Below are 25,919 nucleotides of genomic sequence, written 5' to 3'. Positions count from 1 at the left end.
CACCACGTTACTCAGGCTGGTCTCAAACCCCTGAGCTCAAGTGATCCGCCCACCTTGGCCTCCCAAAGTGCTGGGATTACAGGTGTAAGCCACTGTGCCTGGCCTCTTCTTTCTCAACAAGTATCACAGAACACAAACACAAAGGCAAGAAATAAAAACAGCCAGATCAACCTCCAACAGGGCCACACCCACACCTTGTCCCACTCCCCAGGCTGGGTCAGGCCTGGGAGGGGCTGGGGCAGCTACTTACTCTACAGTCCTCAGGCTGCATGAGAAGGCTGCAGGCTCAGAAGGGGTGGGACTAAATTAATAAATTAGAATAAATTAGGGGAGAGGAATGCAACTTTGTGCTGGGAGGGCCCCTTCTCTCTAATATACAAGAGTTGTTGGGGGAAGGTAGGAGGCATCGCCAAAGGCCACTATGGTGGGGGTAAGAGCAGCAGAGGCAGAAGTCACCTTTTCTTCCATGTTCTTCCCAAACAAAGCAGAAGAATTAAGGGTAGATGGATGTCTACAGCCATACTACCCTGAATAGGCTGGATCTCATCTGATCTATGGTTATTTAAACATGTCAGCTTCCACCTACAGATTGAGTATCCCTTATCTGAAATGCTTGGGACCAGAAGTGTTCTGCATTTTGGATTTTTTCAGATTTTGGAATATTTGCCATATGTGCATAATGAGATTATCTTGAGAATGGGATGCATGTCTAAACACAAAATTCCTTTATGTTTCAAATACACCTTCTACACACAGCTTGAAAGTAATTTCATACAATAATTTAAATAATTTTCTGCATGAAACAAGGTACACTGAATCATCAGAAAGCAAAGGTGTCACTATCTCGGCCAACTAGATGGACAATCAATCTGTAGTTGTTTGGTATCCCCATCATTACTGACTCTTGAATTCATATGCAACCATTTTCTTACACTTATTCGCACGTAAGAACTTAACACTTAAAAAACAGGACATACCATTGGTACAGTGAAAAAATAATGTGTTAAGTGTAACTAAGTAATACCCACATCAGTGTTAAACAACAGCAACAAACGATGGCAAGCTGAATAAACTGTGGTGTGCCTCTGTTTTGCTGCAACCCATTTCATGAGGTCAGGTGTGGAATTTTCCATTTGTGGTATCACAAGTGCTCATGAAGCTTTGAAATTTGAAGTGTTTCAAATTTTAGAGGACTTTGAATTTCAGATTTTCAGATTAGAGATGCTCAATCTGTAAAAAGTATTTTTTCTTGAAAAATCATTTAAGCTGATTCTTATAAAAAATTTCAAATAAGAAATTTAATTAGATTATGTTTCTAATAGTACCTTAGCAGTTATTCTTTCCAAAGCATCATTCAGGGATCATTTTAGTCTTTTCTCTCATGACTTAAATAAAATTTCAAGACAGGTGATGAGAATGGTCTCAAGTTCAGGTGATGCCTATTGAGAATGCCTTAACTAAAAAGTGTCCCTGACTTCTGGTCTACACCAAATCTGTACAAAGGAGAAAAGGCTGATTCCAGCCCAGAGGTTCCCTGATTCCTTTCCTCTTTTATAGAACCCAGACTCCTGCCTGTCCTTGCTGTAGGTATTATATTTGACCCGTAGTGCTTTTTACGTTGCTTTGCTTTTGACTGCCCATGTTTCTGACCTCAGCTTAGCAAAATGAAATCTCACTTTCTATTTTTTGCTTCTGCCGTACTCAGATCTCCAAATCCGTATTTTTGATCTTGGCAAAGAATAGCAGAAGGTATAACAGCTTTGAAGTCAGACCTGGAGTAGAATCCTGGTTCCCTCGGCAGCTAGGTGATCTCAGGCAAGTCACTTAATCCCTGTGTGTGTTTCAGATTCCTCAGGGGTAAAGTGTGCCTAATAATATCTACCATAAAGGTATATTAAGAGTTTTAGATTGGAAAATGTACTGAGAGTGCCTAACAAAGTGCCTTGCACACAGCAAGCCTTCAATAAGTGATGGTTACTGCTATCACCATTACTACTGCTGCTCATGTTTCCTTACCCTACTTTGGAACTGGCATTCTTGGTTCTTGACTGTACCCTAAGACAACTGGTGTTGGGAGGTTCAGAACAGAAAGAACAAGTTCCTTCTTGACAAAAGAATCTATGAATTTGGGAACACCTCACTGGAGAAGGAAGACAATTACTAATGACAAAGCTTAAAAGAGAAAACCCTGAAAGAATCAATTGGGCATATAAGATAGGTATATTTACTTGAATAGAAAGCAAAATAAGCCTCAGAAATACTATAGTTGACATAAGCTTATAAATACATAGAAATCTTACTGGGATTTTTTGGTTTCCTTATGGGTAAAAAAAAAAAAAAGAAAAAAGAAATCTTATTGGGATTTTAAAAAATGAAATAAAACACAGCTTTTCAGTGGCGATCTAGTTTCCATGGGGAGGTATTTTTCCAGATAGCATGAAATCCATTTTCTATCTTAAGCTGCACCTGCTAGATCACTGATATTTGTATTATTAAGTCTCTGGACTTAAAGTGCTTTCAGTGTGAATTTTCCTCCTACTGTGCCCATCTGTTCTTTTCTTGTGGGCCCAGAGGAAAGCAAGACTTAATAAATATTCAGTTTTCAGACTTCTTTAAAATATTTTTATATAAGCACTTACAACCTCTGAGGAAAATTATAAAACTGTTTGGCGAAACTTAGCTCACATGTGATTTCCCCTTATAACTATCCAAGTGTCATTTTTTTATGGAAGACTAAAAAGTAACTATACATATAAGAAGTGAAGCCAAGGAATATAAATAATAACTTTAACACTAAGATATCTTATTTACTTGTATATTATTACATAAAGAATTTATGAATTAGCCAATGTTAAGGTGGGGGAAGGCACCAAGGCCACTGCCTACTCCTTGCTGCTCCTAATCAAGGTCAGCTGTGACCACTGGGTACCTATCACCCAATGATGCTCTTCCTCCATTCAGCCAGGTTGGGGACATGGTGACCTCACTTTTCATGACTTGCTTTCCCTGCCATGATATAAAGTTGGCTGGATTCAAATGATCCATATCTAAGCTCTCTTAGGGTAGTGTCAGTATTTGACTAAACAATCATGGATTTTCCTTTAAAAACCACAAATTCAAATGCAAGGTTAAACCAGCAAAGAAATGGATAGTTGCTATATTGAAAACATCATAGGCTACATGGATAAATTCAAGATACATGCAAATATTCTTAGACACAACATGGCTATTTATGAAACTTTTTGGCAGGCAGGGTTCTAGAGGAAGGTGCTACTTACTGGCAGGCTTATAGCAGACAAAAACAGAAAAACAAGAAAAAACGAAACTACCTCAGCAGCTGCAAGACTGATGCATACTCCTCTGAATCCCATATGTTCTTTTCTAAACATGTGCAGTACAACTCTCTGACCTGTAAGTGAACAACACATTTGTGAGGAACCAAAAGTGTATACACACTACTAGTTTGGCAAAATCATTTCTGGTCAACACACACAAAAAAATGTTATTAAGTCATTTTCTTTAGATTATAATAGACTTGGCATATATCTCATGGATCAGCCTTTACAAGAATGCAATTTACGGCCAGGCGCGGTGGCTCCCGCCTGTAATCCCAGCACTTTGGGAGGTGGAAGCAGGTGGATCATAAGGTCAGGAGATCGAGACCAACCTGGCTAACACGGTGAAACCCCGTCTCTACTAAAAATACAAAAAATTAGCCGGGTGTCTGTAGTCCCAGCTACTCAGGAGGCTGAGGCAGGAGAATGGTGTGAACCCAGGAGGCGGAGCTTGCAGTGAGCGGAGATCACGCCACTGCACTCCAACCTGGGCGACACAGCGAGACTCTGTCTCAAAAAAAAAAAAAAAAAAAGAATGCAATTTACGTAAAAGTAAAATGAGACTATACTGAGATTGGTTGATATCAGTGGTCATTTAAAAATAAGAAACTGATAAAGGAAAAATGAGAAAAAGAGGCTCATTTAAGGCTCAATGGCAAAAATCACCTCATGAACAAGTCATTCTTTTTTTTTTAGACGGAGTCTCATTCTGTCATCCAGGCTGGAGTGCAGTGATCTCAGCTCAGTGCAACCTCTGCCTCCCAGGTTCAAGCCATCCTCCTGCCTCAGCCTCCCTCATAGCTGGGACTACAGGCATATGCCACCATGCCGGGCTAATTTTTGTATTTTTAGTAGAGACAGGGTTTCACCATGTTGGCCAGGCTGGTCTCGAATTGCTGACCTCAGGTGAACCACCTGCCTTGAGTCACTGCACCCAGCCAACAAGTCATTCTTACATACTGGTATTTGTTCTCCAAAGCTTTGAGCTAAGATGATTTAGGAATATAGAATTCCTCTGCTAAAAGCTACTCTACAGATGGTTGATAGGTTTATGGAATAACATAAAGGCCAGCTGAGCATAATTTTTCAAGGAGAAGAAGTACTGCTTCTCTTTTTATTCTGGGTGTAGTGCAAGGTTAACCATCAAGCATTCTCAAACAGATTCCTTCTTCCATTAAGGGAAGAGAAACAGCCCTCTCAGTATAGGCGACAAGGAAGTGTTAAAGAAAGAAAGTTCAAATGCCTTAGTACAAAAACATTGTAGGGGAAGCAACACCACTGGGATTCATATGGCTGTTTCTAGCTGTGGCCATCTGAACAAAAAATAATTTCAATTACCAGTAATGTGTACAGCTGGAATGGACTTAGATTGTGTTCTCATTGTAAGGATTGGCTTCATTTCACATTCTGATGCCTGAATGCTACAAAAACCAAAGCAAGAAAATACTAACATTCCTACTTCATAGATTCCAAATGAGGAGGCTTGGATTACCTGTCGACCTAGTGGATACTTGGGAAGAGAAGAGGTGAACTTATGAAGACATCTCAAAACCAGGAAGTAATTCATATGATAAACATGCAGGTTTTCTAGTAATAATTGTGTTTCTTCCTAAAAATCACAGAATATATTATTAATATATAAGTCAGCTAATAAAAGAGCATAATAATACAATCTACTTCATGGCTATATAAAATTTCTGGAAAACTGAAGAAGATTCAAAACTACAAATTCATGAAAATTTGAAATACATATAAAATCCAGAATACAGGCTAAGCATTTCTGATTTAGTATCAAGTCTGGTGATACTTTACACATGCCAGAATTGATACTGTATTTTAATCTCCTGATAGCTCTAGCATACCCACAATACTTTGGCCCCCAAAATTACAAGTGTGCAGGAAAGCACCTTACTGGATGCTTGCCTGCGCCCATCACCTGGTGTGTGCCACAGCGAGGGAAGGTGGTTTATCCTCCACCTTGCTAGCATCAGAAGAGTGAGATCACCAGACGGAATGGTACCAACCTAATGAACTTGCTAAAGTTCTGCTTATGTTGTATACTTTTCCTAAAGTACTGCTCAAGTGTGTTAGTGTGTTTGAAGAGGAAAATGAAACGACTATGGCAGAAACACAAGTGATTCTGATGAGTCTCTGCCTCTTGCTGAGATCTCCAATACTGGTTTTATTTGCTTCACCAATTAAGAAAAAAAAAGAATAAATAAATAAATAAATCTGAAGCAAATAAGCTTTATAATTTAGCATCTAGCAAGAATGATGACATGAGGGATAGTGTCTTAAGAAATCCATGCAGGGGAGGGGTGGAGCCAAGATGGCCGAACAGGAACAGCTCCGGTCTCCAGCTCCCAGCCCCAGCGACACAGAAGACGGATGATTTCTGCATTTCTGCTTGAGGTACCGGTTTCATCTCACTAGGGAGTGCCTAACAGTGGGTGCAGGACAGTCGGTGAAGCGCACTGTGCGCGAGCCGAAGCAGGGCGAGGCATTACCTCACTCGGGAAGCGCAAGGGGTCAGGGAGTTCCCTTTCCTAGTCAAAGAAAGGGGAAACAGACGGCACCTGGAATATCGGGTCAGTCCCACCCCAATACTGCGCTTTTCCAACGGGCCTGGAAAACGGCACACTAGGAGATTGTGTCCCGCACCTGGCTCGGAGGGTCCTGTGCCCACGGAGTCTCGCTGATTGCTAGCACAGCAGTCTGAGATCAAGCTGCAAGGCGGCAGCGAGGCTGGGGGAGGGGCGCCCGCCATTGCCCAGGCTTGCTTAGGTAAACAAAGCAGCCAGGAAGCTCGAACTGGGTGGAGCCCACCACAGCTCAAGGAGGCCTGCCTGCCTCTATAGGCTCCACCTCTGGGGGCAGGGCACAGACAAACAAAAACTCAGCAAGAACCTCCACAGACTTAAAGGTCCCTGTCTGACTGACAGCTTTGAAGAGAGTAGTGGTTCTCCCAGCACGCAGCTGGAGATCTGAGAACGGACAGACTGCCTCCTAAAGTGGGTCCCTCACCCCTGAGCAGCCTAACTGGGAGGCACCCCCCCAGTAGGGACAGACTGACACCTCATTCAACCGGGTACTCCTCTGAGACAAAACTTTCAGACGAACTATCAGACAGCTGAATTTGTGGTCTCACGAAAATCCGCTGTTCTGCAGCCACCGCTGCTGACACCCAGCCAAACAGGGTCTGGAGTGGACCTCTAGTAAACTCCAACAGACCTGCAGCTGAGGGTCCTGTCTGGTAGAAGGAAAACTAACAAACAGAAAGGACATCCACACCAAAAACCCATCCGTACATCACCATCATCAAAGACCAAAAGTAGATAAAACCACAAAGATGGGGAAAAAACAGAACAAAAAAACTGGAAACTCTAAAAAACAGAGCACCTCTCCTCCTCCAAAGGAACGCAGTTCCTCACCAGCAACGGAACAAAGCTGGATGGAGGATGACTTTGATGAGTTGAGAGAAGAAGGCTTCAGACGATCAAACTACTCTGAGCTACGAGAGGAAATTCAAAACAATAGCAAAGAAGTTAAAAACTTTGAAAAAATATTAGAAGAATGGATAACTAGAATAACCAATGGAGAGAAGGGCTTAAAGGAGCTGATGGAGCTGAAAGCCAAGTTTCGAGAACTACGCGAAGATTGCAGAAGCCTCAGTAGCAGATGCGATCAACTGGAAGAAAGGGTATCGCTGATGGAAGATGAAATGAATGAAATGAAGAGAGAAGGGAAGTTTAGAGAAAAAAGAATAAAAAGAAATGAACAAAGCCTCCGAGAAATTTGGGACTATGTGAAAAGACCAAACCTACGTCTGATTGGTGTACCTGAAAATGATGGGGAGAATGGAACCAAGTTGGAAAACACTCTGCAAGATATTATCCAGGAGAACTTCCCCAATCTAGCAAGGCAGGCCAGCATTCAGATTCAGGAAATACAGAGAACGCCACAAAGATACTCCTCGAGAAGGGCAACTCCAAGACACATAATTGTCAGATTCACCAAAGTTGAAATGAAGGAAAAAATGTTAAGGGCAGCCAGAGAGAAAGGTCGGGTTACCCACAAAGGGAAGCCCATCAGACTAACAGCTGATCTCTCAGCAGAAACTCTACAAGCCAGAAGAGAGTGGGGGCCGATATTCAACATTCTTAAAGAAAAGAATTTTCAACCCAGAATTTGCTATCCCGCCAAACTAAGCTTCATAAGTGAAGGAGAAATAAAATACTTTACAGACAAGCAAACGCTGAGTGATTTTGTCACCACCAGGCCTGCCCTAAAAGAGCTCCTGAAGGAAGCACTAAACATGGAAAGGAACAACCGGTACCAGCCACTGCAAAAACATGCCAAATTGTAAAGACCATCGAGGCTAGGAAGAAACAATAGCAACTAACGAGCAAAATAACCAACTAACATCATAATGACAGGATCAGATTCACACATAACAATATTAACGTTAAATGTAAATGGGCTAAACGCTCCAATCAAAAGACACAGACTGGCAAACTGGATAAGGAGTCAGGACCCATCAGTGTGCTGTATTCAGGAAACCCATCTCACGTGCAGAGACACACATAGACTCAAAATAAAGGGATGGAGGAAGATCTATCAAGCAACTGGAAAACAAAAAAAGGCAGGGGTTGCAATCCTAGTCTCTGATAAAATAGACTTTAAACCAACAAAGATCAAAAGAGACAAAGAAGGCCATTACATAATGGTAAAGGGATCAATTCAACAAGAAGAGCTAACTATCCTAAATATATATGCACCCAACACAGGAGCACCCAGATTCATAAAGCAAGTCCTCAGTGACCTACAAAGGGACTTAAACTCCCACACAATAATAATGGGAGATTTTAACACCCCACTGTCAACATTAGACAGGTCAACGAGACAGAAAGTTAACAAGGATATCCAGGAATTGAACTCAGCTCTACATAAAGTGGACCTAATAGACATCTACAGAACTCTCCACCCCAAGTCAACAGAATATACATTTTTTTCAGCACCACACCACACCTATTCCAAAATTGACCACATAGTTGGAAGTAAAGCTCTCCTCAACAAATGTAAAAGAACAGAAATTATAACAAACTGTCTCTCAGACCACAGTGCAATCAAACTAGAACTCAGGATTAAGAAATTCACTCAAAACCGCTCAACTACATGGAAACTGAACAACCTGCTCCTGAATGACTATTGGGTACATAATGAAATGAAGGCAGAAATAAAGATGTTCTTTGAAACCAACGAGAACAAAGATACAACATACCAGAATCTCTGGGACACATTCAAAGCAGTGTGTAGAGGGAAATTTATAGCACTAAATGCCCACAAGAGAAAGCAGGAAAGATCCAAAATTGACACCCTAACATCACAATTAAAAGAACTAGAAAAGCAAGAGCAAACACATTCAAAAGCTAGCAGAAGGCTAGAAATAACTAAAATCAGAGCAGAACTGAAGGAAATAGAGACACAAAAAACCCTTCAAAAAATTAATGAATCCAGGAGCTGGTTTTTTGAAAAGATCAACAAAATTGATGGACCGCTAGCAAGACTAATAAAGAAGAAAGAGAAGAATCAAATAGATGCAATAAAAAACGAAAAAGGGGATATCACCACCGATCCCACAGAAATACAATCTACCATCAGAGAATACTACAAACACCTCTATGCAAATAAACTAGAAAATCTAGAAGAAATGGATAAATTCCTCGACAAATACACCCTCCCAAGACTAAACCAGGAAGAAGTTGAATCTCTGAATAGACCAATAACAGGTTCTGAAATTGTGGCAATAATCAATAGCTTACCAACCAAAAAGAGTCCAGGACCTGACGGATTCACAGCTGAATTCTACCAGAGGTACAAGGAGGAACTGGTACCATTCCTTCTGAAACTATTCCAATCGATAGAAAAAGAGGGAATCCTCCCTAACACATTTTATGAAGCCAGCATCATCCTGATACCAAAGCCTGGCAGAGACATAACCAAAAAAGAGAATTTCAGACCAATATCCTTGATGAACATTGATGCAAAAATCCTCAATAAAATACTGGCAAACCGAATCCAGCAGCACATCAAAAAGCTTATCCACCATGATCAAGTGGGCTTCATCCCTGGGATGCAAGGCTGGTTCAACATACGCAAATCAATAAATGTAATCCAGCATATAAACAGAACCAAAGACAAAAACCACATGATTATCTCAATAGATGCAGAAAAGGCCTTTGACAAAATTCAACAACCCTTCATGCTAAAAACTCTCAATAAATTAGGTATTGATGGGACGTATCTCAAAATAATAAGAGCTATCTATGACAAACCCACAGCCAATATCATACTGAATGGGCAAAAACTGGAAGCATTCCCTCTGAAAACTGGCACAAGACAGGGATGCCCTCTCTCACCGCTCCTATTCAACATAGTGCTGGAAGTTCTGGCCAGAGCAATCAGGCAGGAGAAGGAAATAAAGGGTATTCAATTAGGAAAAGAGGAAGTCAAATTGTCCCTGTTTGCAGATGACATGATTGTATATCTAGAAAACCCCATTGTCTCAGCCCAAAATCTCCTTAAGCTGATTAGCAACTTCAGCAAAGTCTCAGGATACAAAATTAATGTACAAAAATCACAAGCATTCTTGTACACCAATAACAGACAAACAGAGAGCCAAATCATGAGTGAACTCCCATTCACAATTGCTTCAAAGAGAATAAAATACCTAGGAATCCAACTTACAAGGGATGTGAAGGACCTCTTCAAGGAGAACTACAAACCACTGCTCAATGAAATAAAAGAGGATACAAACAAATGGAAGAACATTCCATGCTCATGGGTTGGAAGAATCAATATCGTGAAAATGGCCATACTGCCCAAGGTCATTTATAGATTCAATGCCATCCCCATCCAGCTACCAATGACTTTCTTCACAGAATTGGAAAAAACTACTTTAAAGTTCATATGGAACCAAAAAAGAGCCCGCATCGCCAAGTCAATCCTAAGCCAAAAGAACAAAGCTGGAGGCATCACGCTACCTGACTTTAAACTATACTACAAGGCTACAGTAACCAAAACAGCATGGTACTGGTACCACAACAGAGACATAGATCAATGGAACAGAACAGAGCCCTCAGAAATGACGCCGCATAGCTACAACTATCTGATCTTTGACAAACCTGACAAAAACAAGAAATGGGGAAAGGATTCCCTATTTAATAAATGGTGCTGGGAAAACTGGCTAGCCATATGTAGAAAGCTGAAACTGGATCCCTTCCTTACACCTTATACAAAAATTAATTCAAGATGGATTAAAGACTTATATGTTAGACCTAAAACCATTAAAATCCTACAAGAAAACCTAGGCAATACCATTCAGGACATAGGCATGGGCAAGGACTTCATGTCTAAAACACCAAAAGCAATGGCAACAAAAGCAAAAATCGACAAATGGGATCTCATTAAACTAAAGAGCTTCTGCACAGCAAAAGAAACTATCATCAGAGTGAACAGGCAACCTACAGAATGGGAGAAAATTTTTGCAACCTACTCATCTGACAAAGGGCTAATATCCAGAATCTACAATGAACTCAAACAAATTTACAAGAAAAAAACAAACAACCCCATCAAAAAGTGGGCAGAGGACATGAACAGACACTTCTCAAAAGAAGACATTTATGCAGCCGAAAAACACATGAAGAAATGCTCATCATCACTGGCCATCAGAGAAATGCAAATCAAAACCACAGTGAGATACCATCTCACACCAGTTAGAATGGCCATCATTAAAAAATCAGGAAACAATAGGTGCTGGAGAGGATGTGGAGAAATAGGAACACTTTTACACTGTTGGTGGGACTGTAAACTAGTTCAACCATTGTGGAAGTCAGTGTGGCGATTCCTCAGGGATCTAGAACTAGAAATACCATTTGACCCAGCCATCCCATTACTGGGTATATACCCAAAGGACTATAAATCATGCTGCTATAAAGACACATGCACACGTATGTTTATTGCAGCACTATTCACAATAGCAAAGAGTTGGAACCAACCCAAATGTCCAACAACGATAGACTGGATTAAGAAAATGTGGCACATATACACCATGGAATACTATGCAGCCATAAAAAATGATGAGTTCATGTCCTTTGTAGGATCATTTTCATTAGTAATAGGACAAAAAAACCAAACACAATTTCTCATCTAGGTAGATTGAACAATGAGAATGGACAGAGTAGTGGCTCACGACTGTAATCCCAGCACTTTGGAAGGCTGAGGCAGGAGGATAGCTTGAGCTTAGAAGTTTAAGACCTGGGTGAGCAACATAGTGAGACCTCATTTGTATAAAAATTAAAAACCCACAACCGAAAACTAGCCCTACTCTCCATATTAGGGATTTAGATACAGAAAAAAAAAAAAAAAAAAAGCAACCTATGGATGATTAATCTCACAAATCAGTTTTAAAAGGTTTTGTTGATGGGAGAGAGATGTTTTCTAGAGCCTCCTGAAATAGTTTAGAAATGATTTTAAAACATTATATCCTATCAAGTAATTTTCAGGCCTCAATTCCTTTTATAACCACTTACTCTGTAACATTTTCTTAAGAGGATTATCATCTGTGCCATGGTCTTCAATATTTTTCTCCTTTAAGAAGTCAAATAAAGGCTTTGCTGGGCTATGTCTTTATTTCAGTAATATCTTGCAGATACCCATTATTTTTAGTGGTCAACCATATAGAAAATAACTCAGACATCAATAAATTCAAGCAAATCTAACCTCTATAAAGCAATAAATATGACATATCTTCCTAAACACCAACTCACTTAGGAAATCAATTCCTTGGTCAACGATCTATGGGTCATTACCTGAAAGCACAGGGCAAATTAAAGAAAAGTTTTTAGCACCTAAATGTTTTCCCTCCCATTATTTGAGTTAATTGGTAATTTCAAAATCTATGTCTCCCATCATAACAAAATCTAAATCTCCTATCATAACAAAAGTAGCCATAATCAAAAATTGTTTTAACCACCATTGGGAGGGTATACTTTAGTTCTAAACTTTAGTTTAGTTCTTTAGTTTTTTACTGTGAGCCATAACATACAGATGGCATAAAGCCATTAATTACCTTGATGTGTGCTTAAATAGCTTTTAAACAGAGGGAATATTTTGAAGAAAATGAACTAATTACTGAATAATCATACTGCATGATACTTGTGCTACCTATTTTCTTTTGCCTTGTGGAATAGCTATGTGTACAAGTATCTGGGTGATGCAGTAGAAGTGAGTATCTTCATTCCATTTACTTGGATAAGGAGAGAAAAGAAATACTTTACTCACTATAGGGCAATACTGCATACTGAAGGAACATACCCGCCCCGGAATAAGTGTTCGATGAGGGATATAAACATGTTTTTCTCCTAGGTGGTCTCAGTTCTTTCATCCTTTTCACTGTGTGGTGCATCCCTGTGCTGAGTAGAGTTCTAGTGTTTAAAAAATGTTTTGTTTTGCTTTAATCATTATTTTAAGATAAAAATAAAAATTTTAAGATGAAGTCTCACTCTCTGCAACCTCCACCTCCCAGGTTCAAGCGATTCTCCTGCCTCAGCCTCCTGAGTAGCTGGGATTACAGGTGCCCGCCACAATGCCCAGCTAACATGTTGTATTTTTAGTAGAGATAGGGTTTCACCATGTTGGCCAGGCTGGTCTTGATCTCCTGACCTCAAGTGATTCGCCCACCTCAGCCTCCCAAAGTGCTGGGATTACAGGTGTAAGCCACTGTGACTGGCCTAAAAAATGTTTTGTATTGTATTGTTTTGTTCCATACAACATATGTGGCAGACTATATCATCTGGTGTTCAATTGAGGAAATGGTGGTTGGTTCCAACAATGGAGAAAAAGACTGGCTATGATGGACTTAACGAATGAGAGAAGGTTTGCTGTACCTTTCTATGGGATTTTTCAAAAGTAATTTTGAGCATCCCAGATCTTCACCTTATGTGCTGACTTTAGAACCTAATCTCCACACAATAAAGATTTCATTGTTATTTATATGTGTTTTTATCAGTTGCAACAAAAAACATCACAAATGATTAACATTTTCTTATAACATGTCCTCTAAGTTCTCCATCTTACTTAGATACCTGCACATATGTATCTGCCTTTACTTATTCAAACAATAATTCTTTTTTGTTTGTTTGTTTTTGGAGATGGAGTCTTGCTCTGTTGCCCAGGCTGGAGTGCAGTGGCGTGATCTCAGCTCACTGCAACCTCCGCCTCCCAGGCTCAAGCGCCCGCCACAATGCCCGGCTAATTTTTTGTATTTTTAGCAGAGATGGGGTTTCACCGTGTTGGCCAGGCTAGTCTCAACTTCTGACCTCAAGTGATCTGCCCATCTCGGCCTCCCAAAGTGTTGGGATTAGACACTGCGTGAGACACTGCACCCGGCCTTAAAACAATAATTCTTAATGTACTTATGGACACTATTTTACAGACTCAAACCTGTAAAAGGTTTTGATATATGAGAAAATTTTCAGGCCGGGCAGGGTGGCTCACGCCTGTAATCCCAGCTCTTTGGGAGGCTGAGGCGGGTGAATCACCTGAGGTCAGAGTTCAAGACCAGCCTAGCCAACCTGGCAAAACCCCATCTCTACTAAAAATACAAAAATTAGCTGGGTGTGGTGGTGGGCGCCTGTAATCCCAGCTACTTGGGAGGCTGAGGCAGGAGAATCACTTGAACCCGGGAGGCAGAGGTTGCAGTGAGCCAAGATCGCGCCGTTGCACTCCAGCCTGGGTGACAGAGTGAGACTCCATCTCAAAAAAAAATTTTCCATTTAATACATTACAGCAGTATCATACCATGTACATGTGAAAATAAAGCCTGTTGAAATATTAACCCTACTTTCCATTCATTAAATTTTTCTTCAGGCATTTTTTCTGCACACTAGTCATAGCTGTCACCATTTTGTTTCATAATTGTGTTTAGAATGATTCTTTTCTACAGAGATACACTTTGTCTAGGAATATGCATTATTTACTAAAGAGATATGCTTTCTCTGTTCTTTAAGCATGAAGACTTCTTAGTCTTTACTGATTTTTGACAAAGGAACAGAAATATTTCTCTGCTATAAGAAAAACAGGCATGGCATAGTGGCTCATGCCCATAATCCCAGCACTTTGGGAGGCCACAGCGGGAGGATCACTTGAGCCCAGGGGTTCAAGACCAACTTGATAGTGAGCAACATAGTGAGAGACCCTGTCTCTACAAAAGAAAAAAAAAATTTAAATTAGCTGGGCATGGTGGCATGTGCCTGTAGTCCCAGATACTCAGGAGGCTGAGGTGGGAAGACTGCTTGAGCCCAGAAGGTCAAGGCTGCAGCAAGCTATGATTGCACCACTGTACTCCAGCCTGGGTGACAGAGCGAAACTGTCTCAAAAAGAAAAAAAAAAAGCAAAGCAATACATAGCATCCTCCTTGCTCTTCTTCAAATATGGCAGACGTGTTCCAACCTCAGGTCCTTTCTACCTGCTCAGAATTCCCTTCCTCCAGATTCTTGAGTGGCAAGCTCTGTGACTTCCTTTAGGTCTTTACTCAAAATTTACCTTCTCAGTCAGGTCCTTATCTAAAATTTTGACTCCACTTCCCACGCACATGGAACTTTATATCCTTCTTCTCTGCTTCATTGTTTTTACCTCAGCACTTATCACTAACAGATATTTTACTTATTTATCTTATTTATTGTCTGTCTCCCTGATACAATGAAAACGGTATAAGTTTTGACTGTTTGGTTCACTCCTGTATTCTCAAAACCCCTAGATTAACACCTGGCACATAATAGGCACTAGAAAAATATTGGTGGAATGAAGAGTACATTAATGAATGAAGACCAAACAGTCTCTCTTTTATTTATTTTTAATTTTTGAGACAGGATCTTGCTCTAGCAACCAGGCTGGAATGCAGTGGTGCAATCTCAGCTCACTGCAGCCTTGACCTCCCAGGGTCAAGTGATCCTCTTGTCTCAGCCTTATAAGTAGGTGGGACTATATATAGGTGCACATCACCACACCTGGCTAATTTTTTTAGAGATGGGGTCTCATTATGTTGCCCAGGCTGATCTGCTTGCCTCGCCCTCCCGAAGTGCTGGGATTACAGGTGTGAGCCACTGTGCCCAGCCTCAGTCTCTCTTTTAAGCAAGAGCAACCATACTTTGTCTTGCTGGATGTGGTCTAGATTTCCTGATTTTTCAAAAGTCTGAATTTGTAACGTAAAATTTCTCAATATGTAAATATTGGTTCTAACATATTTTTTTAAATGTATGTTTAAAAAACACATTTACATTAGACTGTGGGTTGCCTCTTAATGTGCAATATACCCTCTTAAATTAGTCATCTCCAACCTCATCAATCCTGTCTGTTATTCATACAAAAATCATTCACTGATAGCATGTCTTTTGCAGCAACATGGATGGAGCAGGAGGCCAGTATCCTAAGTGAAAGAACTCAGAAACAGAAAATCAAATACCGCATGTTCTCACATATACGTGAGAGCTAAATAATAGGTACACATGTATATACAGAGGAAAATAACCCCAAAAGGGGTAGGGTTGGGAGGGGTGAGGGCAGTGAAATTATTATTATTATTGTTATTTTTTGAGACGGAGTCTCGCTCTATCGCCCAGGCTGGAGTGCAGTGGCACGATCTTGGCTCACTGCAAGCTCCGCCTCCCGGGTTCACGCCATTCTCCTGCCTCAGCCTCCCGAGTAGCTGGGACTACAGGCGCCCGCCACTACGCCCGGCTAATTTTTTGTATTTTTAGTAGAGACGGGGTTTCACCATGTTAGCCAGGATGGTCTTGATCTCTTGACCTCGTGATCTGCCTGCCTCGGCCTCCCAAAGTGCTGGGACTACAGGCGTGAGCCACCGCATCCGGCCGGAGAAATTATTTATTAGGTACAATGTTCACTATTCAGGTGATGGTCACACTAGAAGCCAAAACCTCACCATCATCCAATATGTAACAAACCTGCACCTGTAACCCCTTGAATCTATTTTTTAAAAATCATATATCATTGTTTACTTATATGACAGAGCCCCTATCGTTATTGAGCTAGCTGCTTTCTCTGGAGGAGAAGTCAATACATATGTAAAACTTATATAGGTAAAGAAAAAAAGGCTAGGCAGAATTATATTTGCCGTGCATTCACCTCTCTTCTACATCCATAGTACTTACCACTTTTATCTCTAGAATTGTATGTATAGGGGTGAACAGTGACCTCAGATTATAAAATAAAGTATGTAAAAATGACTATAAACTTCTGTAATTTCAATCAATCCACTGATCATTAAAAACTGGTAAAACAGACTGTTGAATTTTAGGATTAAGAGATATCAGCTGTCTAAGAACACAGCACTTTCTCATTTATCATCTTGTTATAACTAAGCCTTATTTCTCTCATTAGAGAAAAATGCTGGCTGGCAGTGTTTTCCAGACTTAGCGTATTACTGCTATCTAATAAGAATGCCAAACCACAGCTTTCTCCTAGCACTTATGTGGCAAGAGTGCTAGTCTTCTCATCTGTCTCTGCCTTTTGTTCTCCATATTCCTACCTCAGCAGTGTAGATCAAGACAAGCACTTGACAAAGAGTTTGAATTTAAATGATTAATTCTTGACGCACTAGGCTAATGCCTAGCTCATTTGATCACATTTGATAGACTGCGATTGTTTTCCTTTTTCCTTTACTTTTCCATTTATTATTTTTTCTAAGAAATTTTCTTCCCCCTGTCCGCCCTGTAGGTCTGACAAAAGAAATAGAAAGAGGTGGGGGCAAAGGTGAAAGGCAGGTCTCCATCAAACTCATGAACTGATTTTGTGCCTTTTGTTCATGAGACACCATGATAAACACACCAAACGGTGAAAAGAAGTCCTTACTTTACCACGAACTTGCTCTGTGACATCAGATATTTCACTTCCTTTCTCTTGGCTGCAGTTCTTCATTTGTGAAATGAGGGTGCTAAAGGAGTTCAAGGTTTATTTCCCACTCTAAAAGGATTTAAAATCGAGTTGGGAAAATAGGTATAAAGACACGAAACATTAACAAGTAAGAATAATAAAACTTCAATTGTCACCTGCAAGGGAATGAATCTAAGCTTTCTACATAGTATGATGATTTTTAGTATTTCATCAGCTGTACCAGGTCTTCTAATGTCCCTCCTTAGTAGGAAATTCCTAGCAAATCATCTACAAATGTACATTGTTTAGTCAGGTAAAGTTTTAAATTTTATTTTATTTTAAGTTCTGGGATACATGTGCAGGACGTGCAGGTTTCTTACTTAGGTAAACGTGTGCCATGGTGGTTTGCTGCACCTATCAACCCATCACCTAGGTATTAAGCCCCGCATGCATTAGCTGTTTATCCTGATGCTCTCCCTCCGACCTGTGTTCTCATTGTTCAGCTCCCACTCACAAATGAGAACACGTGGTGCTTGGTTTTCTGTTCCTGTGTTAGTTTTAGTCAGCTAAATTTTTACATTTAAAAGTACACTTTTTAAAAAACCCATTACTGAGTTCATTAAATTCAAAGCTGACAAATAGTTTTGAAGCAGTGGATCCATAATTTTGAGGGAGTTAAAGGTTTTTGTTAACATCTTGATTCTAGTCAGAGGATAACTGAGATCAATCACTTGTTTAGGTGGGAACTCAATAGATTAGTTCTAGCTTAAGAAAATAAGGTGATGGGGGAAACAATAACAAATGCTTCCTCCTAGGGAGGCAGTCTAACTTAGTAGTTCTTAAAGTGTGGTTTCCAGTTATACAGACTGTAAATTTCTCTAGAATATTCTGTGAGGTCTATCTCTTAGACACTTGAATATAGAAAATGGGCACAAAATGATAAACTCTAATGGTAGGCATGTCTATACAACTATATAACATAAGAGTATTATTACATATAGATTGTATGTTATAATACATAAAAATGTATATACATCTTTACACACATTGAAATTGTTCATATTGGCTGGGTGCGGTGGCTCACGTCTGTAATACCAGCACTTTGGGAGGCCTAGGCGGGCGGATTACTTGAGGTCAGGAGTTCAAGACCAGCCTGGCCAATATGGTGAAACCCTGTCTCTACTAAAAATACAAAAATTAGCCGGGTGTGGTGACCCATGCCTCTAATCCCAGCTACGAGGGAGGATGAGGCAGGAGAATGGCTTGAACCCAGGAGGTGGAGGTTGCAGTGAGCTGAGATCGTGCCACTACACTCTAGCCTGGGCGATAGAGCGAGACCCCCTCAAAAAAGAAAAAAAAAATCGCTGGGCGCGGTGGCTCACACCTGTAATCCCAGCACTTTGCGGGGCTGAGGCAGGTGGATTATCTGAAGTCAGGAGTTTGAGACCAGCCTGGCCAACATGGTGAAACCCCGTCTCTACTAAAAATACAAAAAATTAGCCGGGTGTGGTGGTAGGCACCTGTAACCCCAGCTACTTGGGAGGCTGAGGCAGGAGAATTGCTTGAACCTGGGAGGTGGAGGTTGTAGTGAGCCAAGATCTCGCCATTACACTCCACCCTGGGCAACAAGAACAAAACTCCACCTCAAAAAAAATAAAATAAAATAAAAATAAATAAATAAATAAAATGTGTTCATATTGATCTTAATTTTTATGAGTGAAAAATATATAAGAAGCTATTATTTTCATTTATAAAAGTTTTATTGTCATATTTGTTTTCAAATCACTTTATTTTTATTTTTATTTATTTATTTTTTTTGAGACAAAGTCTCACTCTGTCGCCCAGGCTGGAGTGCAGTGGCACGATCTTGGCTCACTGCAAGCTCTGCCTCCCAGGTTCATGCCAATCTCCTGCCTCAGCCTCCCGAGTAGCTGGGACTACAGGCGACTGCCACCATGCCCAGCTAATTTTTTGTATTTTTAGTAGAGACGGGGTTTCCCTGTGTTAGCCAGGATGGTCTCGATCTCCTGACCTCGTGATCCACCCGCCTCTGCCTCCCAAAGTGCTGGGATTACAGGCGTGAGCCACTGTGCCCAGCCTCAAATCACTTTTATTTGCTGAACAAACTTTGATTATTACTAACCCTATGAAAAAATCATACTAGGAATTATTATCCTACTTTTTTTTTTTTTTTTTTTTTTTTTGAGACAGAGTCATGCTGTGTTGCCCAGGCTGGAGTGCAGTGGTGCTATCTCAGCTCACTATAACCTCTGCCTCCCTGGTTCAAGGGATTCTAGTGTCTCAGCCTCCCAAGTAGCTGGGTTAACAAGCACACACCACCACACTTGGACAATTTTTTTGTATTTTTAGTAGAGAAGGGGTTTTGCTATGCTGTCCAGGCTGGTCTCAAACTCCTGGCCTCAAGTGATCTGCCTGCCTCGGCCTCCCAAAGTGCTGAGATTACAGGCATGGGCCACCACACCCAGCCTATTATCCTACTTTGTATATAAGAAAATTGAGGCTTAAATAGCTCCCATTCACAATTACTACAAAGAGAATAAAATACCTAGGAATCCAACTTACAAGGGATGTGAAGGACCTCTTCAAGGAGAATTACAAACCACTGCTCAGTGAAATAAAAGAGGACACAAACAAATGGAAGAACATTCCATGCTCATGGATAGGAAGACTCAATACCGTGAAAATGGCCATACTGCCCAAGGTAATTTATAGATTCAATGTCATCCCCATCAAGCTACCAATGACTTTCTTCACAGAATTGGAAAAAACTACTTTAAAGTTCATATGGAACCAAAAAAGAGCCCGCATCACCAAGTCAATCCTAAGCCAAAAGAACAAAGCTAGAGGCATCATGCTACCTGACTTCAAACTATACTACAAGGCTATAGTAACCAAACAGCATGGTACTGGTACCAAAACAGAGATATGGACCAATGGAACAGAACAGAGGCCTCAGAAACAACACCACACATCTACAACCATCTGATCTTTGACAAACCTGACAAAAACAAGAAATGGGGAAAGGATTCCCTATTTAATAAATGGTGCTGGGAAAACTGGCTAGCCATATGTAGAAAGCTGAAACTGGATCCCTTCCTTAACCTTATAAAAAATTAATTCAAGATGGATTCAAGACTTAAATGTAAGACCTAAAACCATAAAAACCCTAGAAGAAAACCTAGGCAATACTAAGACATAGGCATGGGCAAAGACTTCATGACTGAAACACCAAAAGCAATGGCAACAAAAGCCAAAATTGACAAATGGGATCTCATTAAACTAAAGAGCTTCTGCACAGGAAAATAAACCGTCATTAGAGTGAACAGGCAATCTACAGAATGGGAGAAAATTTTTGCCATCTACCCATCTGACAAAGGGCTAATATCCAGAATCTACAAAGAAGTTAAACAAATGTACAAGAAAAAAATAACCCCTTCAAACAGTGGGCAAAGGATATGAACAGACACTTCTCAAAAGAAGACATTTATGCAGCCAACAGACATATGAAAAAATGCTCATCATCACTGGTTATCAGAGAAATGCAAATCAAAACCACAATGAGATACCATCTCACACCAGTCAGAATGGTGGTCATTAAAAAGTCAGGGAACAACAGATACTGGAGAGAATGTGGACAAATAGGAACACTTTTACACTGTTGGTAGGAATGTAAATTAGTTCAACCATTGTGGAAGACAGTGTGGTGATTCCTCAAGGATCTAGAATTAGAAATACCATTTGACCCAGCAATCTCATTACTGGGTATATACCCAAAGGATTATAAATTATACAACTATAAAGACACATGCACACGCATGTTTATTGTGGCACTATTCACAATAGCAAAGACTTGGAACCAACCCAAATGTCCATCAATGATAGACTGGATTAAGAAAATGTGGCACATATACACCATGGAATACTATGCAGCCATAAAAAAGGATGAGTTCATGTCCTTTGCAGGGACATGGATGAAGCTCGAAACCATCATTCTCAGCAGATTATCACAAGGACAGAAAACCAAACACCGCATGTTCTCACTCACAAGTGGGAGTTGAACAATGAGAACACATGGACACAGGGCGGGGAACATCACACACTAGGGCCTGTTGGTGGGTGGGGGTGCTGGGGGAAGGATAGCATTAGGAGATATACCTAATGTAAATGACGAGTTGACGAGTTGATGGGTGCAGCAAACCAACATGGCACACATATACCCATGTAACAAACCTGCACGTTGTGCATATGTATCCTAGAACTTAAAGTATAATAAAAAAAAGAAAGAAAATTGCGGCTTAAATAAGGTAAGTGATTTTCTTAAATATACATAGCTAATGAGTAACTGCAGTTCAAATACAAAATTTCCTATATTTTGTAGTACCACATTATTGATTGTCATGTATTTTTACAAAACTATAAAAAGAGAAGCATTATTATGAGAATATTCAAAGATACTTTTACTCTAAACTAAAAAATCAATAGACACATTCTTTTGTTTTGTTTTTGTTTTTTGAAACAGAGTCTTGCTCTGTTGCCCAGGCTAGGGCATGATCTTGGCTCACTGCAACCTCCACCTCCCAGGTTCAAGTGATTCTCCTGCCTCAGCCTGTGGAGTACCTCAGATTATAGGCGTGCACCACTATGCCCGGCTAATTTTTGTATTTTTAGTAGAGACAGGGTTTCACCATATTGGCCAGGCTGGTCTTGAACTCCTGACTTCAAGTGATCCGTTCACCTCAGATTCCCAAAATGCTGGGATTACAGGAGTGAGCCACTGTGCCTGGCCTAAAACATTCATTTTTTCTTAGACATTTTCTGTCTTTTGATTTCAGCAGGTAGCCTGCAGGTAACTTTTTCAGGGTAAGGGTACAAATCTCTGTGCTTCTTCATATTTCTCACTGTATAAGTCTCTAGAAAACATGCGCTTAAATGACAAAGTATGTAATTTGAAAATGAATACACCAAAGATCATAACAAGCAAAACTGACAGTGCAACAAGAACAAGGATAGTATAAATAAATGCTAAGAAAATATGTAAAAAGTCACTGAAAAGCAGACATAAATGTCAGGCTCTTTTTTTTTTTTTTTTTTTTTTTTTAAAAAGACAGAGTCTTGCTCTGTCACCCAGGCTGGAGTGCAGTGGTGCAATCTTGGTTCACCACAGCCTCCGCCTCCCAGGTTCCAGCAATTCTCCTGCTTCAGCCTCCTGAGTAGCTGGGACTACAGGCATGCGCCACCACGCCCAGCTAATTTTTGTATTTTTAGTAGAGATGGGGTTTCACTATGTTGGCCAGACTGGTCTTGAACTCCTCACCTCAAGTGATCCACCAAGCCAGGCCTCACAGAGTGCTGGGATGATAGGCGTGAGCCACCGTGCCTGACCAATGTCAGGCAATTTCTATAATACACTAGCCTAGACATTCTCTCCCTCTGTCATCTCAATGGTTAAAGGTATTCTTAAAAAATCTATTCCTGGCTTCTGAAATACACTCTGACAGAAAGTTCTAGCAGGAAATGGACTTGACAACTAGCTGACTCAGCAGAGAGCTAATCTAGCTAATCTTCAAAGACTCAATAAACATGCACACATTCTTTCTCACTAGTTCTTAAATTTCTTCCCAGCAGAACAACCTGCATGGAGGTCTGAGAACCTCCTACACTGCTCTGAAGGCATTACAGAGATTACTAAAATGATTATTGAGCCCAGTCTAGAAGTGACTTTATATTACAGCCCAGTGTGGACTCTACATTAGAAATAATGTTTAATAAAAGGTTTAATAAAAGCCATTCTGAATATTTTTTGAGCTTTTATAATGGGCACAAATTACCAATGGAGGTAAACACATGCCCTCTAGAATCTAACATTTTTTAAAACACATTTTTAATTTTTTAAATTGATATACAATTTTTAAATTGTATGTTTAAAATTGTATGTTTAAAACACGTTTAATTTTTAAAATTGATATACAATTGTACATGTATAAGATCTAACATTCTCTTGTTCAAAATCTGAAAATCATACGTATTACCAAAACTCATCTTTAGCACTATGGCTTACCTTCAATCTCATCTTACTATCATTACAATATTCTAACAACTTTTTCCGAAAAAAGGCATGAGGAGTATGAAAATAAATGTGACATTATGTGTTTCTAAATGCTCATCAGTAAGAGACATGTTCTTAAAAAAGGTACATTAATTCAATAGACTACTATGTCACTCTTCAGTACTAATATGGAACGATTTCCAAGATTAAGTACAAAATAAAACAAGGTGCAGAATATTGTAAGAAGGCAGCAACTGCCAAAATATAATATAATTACTTGTATGTATGGAGACTATATCTAGAATGAAATATAAGAAACTAGTAACACTGGCTGTATCCAGGGAAGGGACATGGGTAGTTGGAAGACAGAGGTGAAAGGAAGCCTTTCACTGTATATTATCTTTACCTTTTGAATTATATACTATATCCAAGTATTATTTATTCAAGGAAGAAAAAAGCTTTCCTTCTTTTGATATTCCCTATGTTGTACAGCTCGCTGATAATTTTCTAAGCTCATTACTTCTTTCCTAGCATTATATTATCAATATATAATGATATTTCTTCAAATCAAATCAATACCCACTTAGCAGCAGACGCCTAAGTTGCCTGGCTTCTAAATGCTTTTATTTATCACAGCCTTTAGAAAGAACATTACAATGAAATTGCTGGCAGATTCCAAAACTGCTAGGTGGAAAAAGATTCACATAGCAGATCTCTATAGATCTAAAGGTGCTTTCAAAATAGGCCACAAGAGAAACTTGGTGTTTAATATTTTTTCTTGATTAAAAAAAGCCTCATCTTTTAGAGCTAAGGTTTTATGTCATCTTTAAAACTCACATTCCTAGTTGACTATCAAGACCCAGTACTTCACTGTATAAATATTAAGATGCACAAATATGTTTTATTAACTCCATAAATGTTATGTGCATATTCTTCTTTATGAAAGGAAAAAGAGAATGAAATTGAAACACATTCACATTCCTACCTTCAAACATCTCTCATCGGTCAAGAGCGCAACTTGCTTTTCTGAAGCTTGCTTTTCCACGTACCTAGAATTTTTACCATTCCAAACACAAAAAGAGAAAATTAAACATTCAACATATTTAAATAGCATATTGGGAAAAAGAACTACCTAGATTGGTAGCCATTTTTTTCATTTCTTCACAAAAATAAATTCAGTATGACATTTATGGTTTAATGGCAATTTTAAACTCCTTAAATCAGCTGGATTTCATAGTCTATAGATATAAACATTAAAAAAGGCCATAAACCCCAGGAATAGGAAATGTTATTTCTAAAAAGTAACTCTGGAGAACTTACAAATTATGTCCCTTTGTAAAAATACTTTTCTTTTTGCCCAATTTTCAAATCCAACAAGGAAATCCCACAATTAAAAACAGAATAGGTTACTATTCCTTTCCCTACTTCAGAAATAACTGGATCTGAGATCTCTTATTTAGTACCAAATTCTAGTATAGTATGTGTTAAATATGTACTTCTCTTTTTACCTCCTAAAAGATGGAAGACGTCGGATGTTTTCACATTGATTATTTGATAAAAAATTTATTCTTCTTTTGGCTTCTGGAAGATTACAGCACAGGACACTTAAGGGCTGGGAATAGAAATGCTCTAATAGAGAAAGCTGAAAGACATGTGAAGATTAAACATATTTGTTATATTTTGGCAGTAAATCTATTGCACTACATCTGCTCAATTTTAAGGATTTTTTTTAAAGAGCCAAAGTATTTATGGCACTAATATATTTAATAATGTCACAATAATACTGCAAACAACATAAAAATGGCTATATAACTCTCATATTTTAAGGTTCCAATTCCGTGAAGAAGGTCAGAAAATGGTAATCTTTGAAATACAAACTAAGATAAACTAATATAAAAGGACAGAATAGCTATCTGCAAAAGCAACACATAATAATTATAAATGTGGTGTGGACCAAACTGAGGTTTAACTTAAGGGTCTAATAGATACCTCAAAAATCATAAGAAAATGCCAATCTAAAATCAGTGTAAAAACTGGTCTGTTACAAAAAAATAATGCTACAATGGTAGGAGCTGTGCCTATGGATTAAAGTGAATGATGAAAATTTATCTTTTCAAATTAATTTTTTTCCCATGGAGGAAAACATGGTGTACTATCTGGTAAATATTAAGTATTCTAATAATAGAATGCTGTGGGCTCTATGGTAGAAGGGAAGACAATTTTCCAGATTCTAACATTCAGTTTGCTTAGAATCAACATAATGAACATTTGGATAATCTTGTATACATTTGGATAGTCTTGAGTTTTATACCTAGAAACCGGTATAACTCGCAAGACTATGCAAATGTTCATTATGTTGATTCTAAGCAAACTTTGCTTGACCAGTTTGGTATTTTTGGGTACCTTGATACTGGTCACTCCTCATCACAAATTAATAAATTAGCATGTTAGGTTACATATCCATCTTAAGGTATTTGTTTGGGATGAATCAATAATCTTGGGCTTGATCCTTCCTGGGGGAACTGATAATGAATTTCTGAGTTTATAATGCTGACAACAAGACA

General features: G+C 39.4%; 1 protein-coding gene across 3 annotated transcripts in view; it reads right to left on the bottom strand.

Annotated features, from left to right (window-relative positions):
* The window catches only part of ORC3 (origin recognition complex subunit 3), an 88,294-nt gene that overhangs the window by 30,258 nt on the left and 32,117 nt on the right, over positions 1–25,919 (bottom strand). For all 3 annotated transcript variants that reach the window (XM_032154890.2, XM_032154896.2, XM_032154905.2), the window contains exons 10-13: positions 24,864–24,997; positions 24,341–24,404; positions 4,828–4,944; positions 3,330–3,409 (exon numbers count right to left, since the gene is read on the bottom strand). In XM_032154890.2, the coding sequence (XP_032010781.1) occupies positions 3,330–3,409; positions 4,828–4,944; positions 24,341–24,404; positions 24,864–24,997 (395 nt within the window). The remainder of the gene's footprint in view (positions 1–3,329; positions 3,410–4,827; positions 4,945–24,340; positions 24,405–24,863; positions 24,998–25,919) is intronic.

The sequence above is a fragment of the Hylobates moloch genome, unplaced genomic scaffold, assembly GCF_009828535.3.
Source record: "Hylobates moloch isolate HMO894 unplaced genomic scaffold, HMol_V3 SCAFFOLD_2, whole genome shotgun sequence".
NCBI lineage: Eukaryota > Metazoa > Chordata > Mammalia > Primates > Hylobatidae > Hylobates > Hylobates moloch.
Note: the sequence above shows the minus strand (reverse complement) of the source record. Positions and strands in the feature narration are given on the sequence as shown.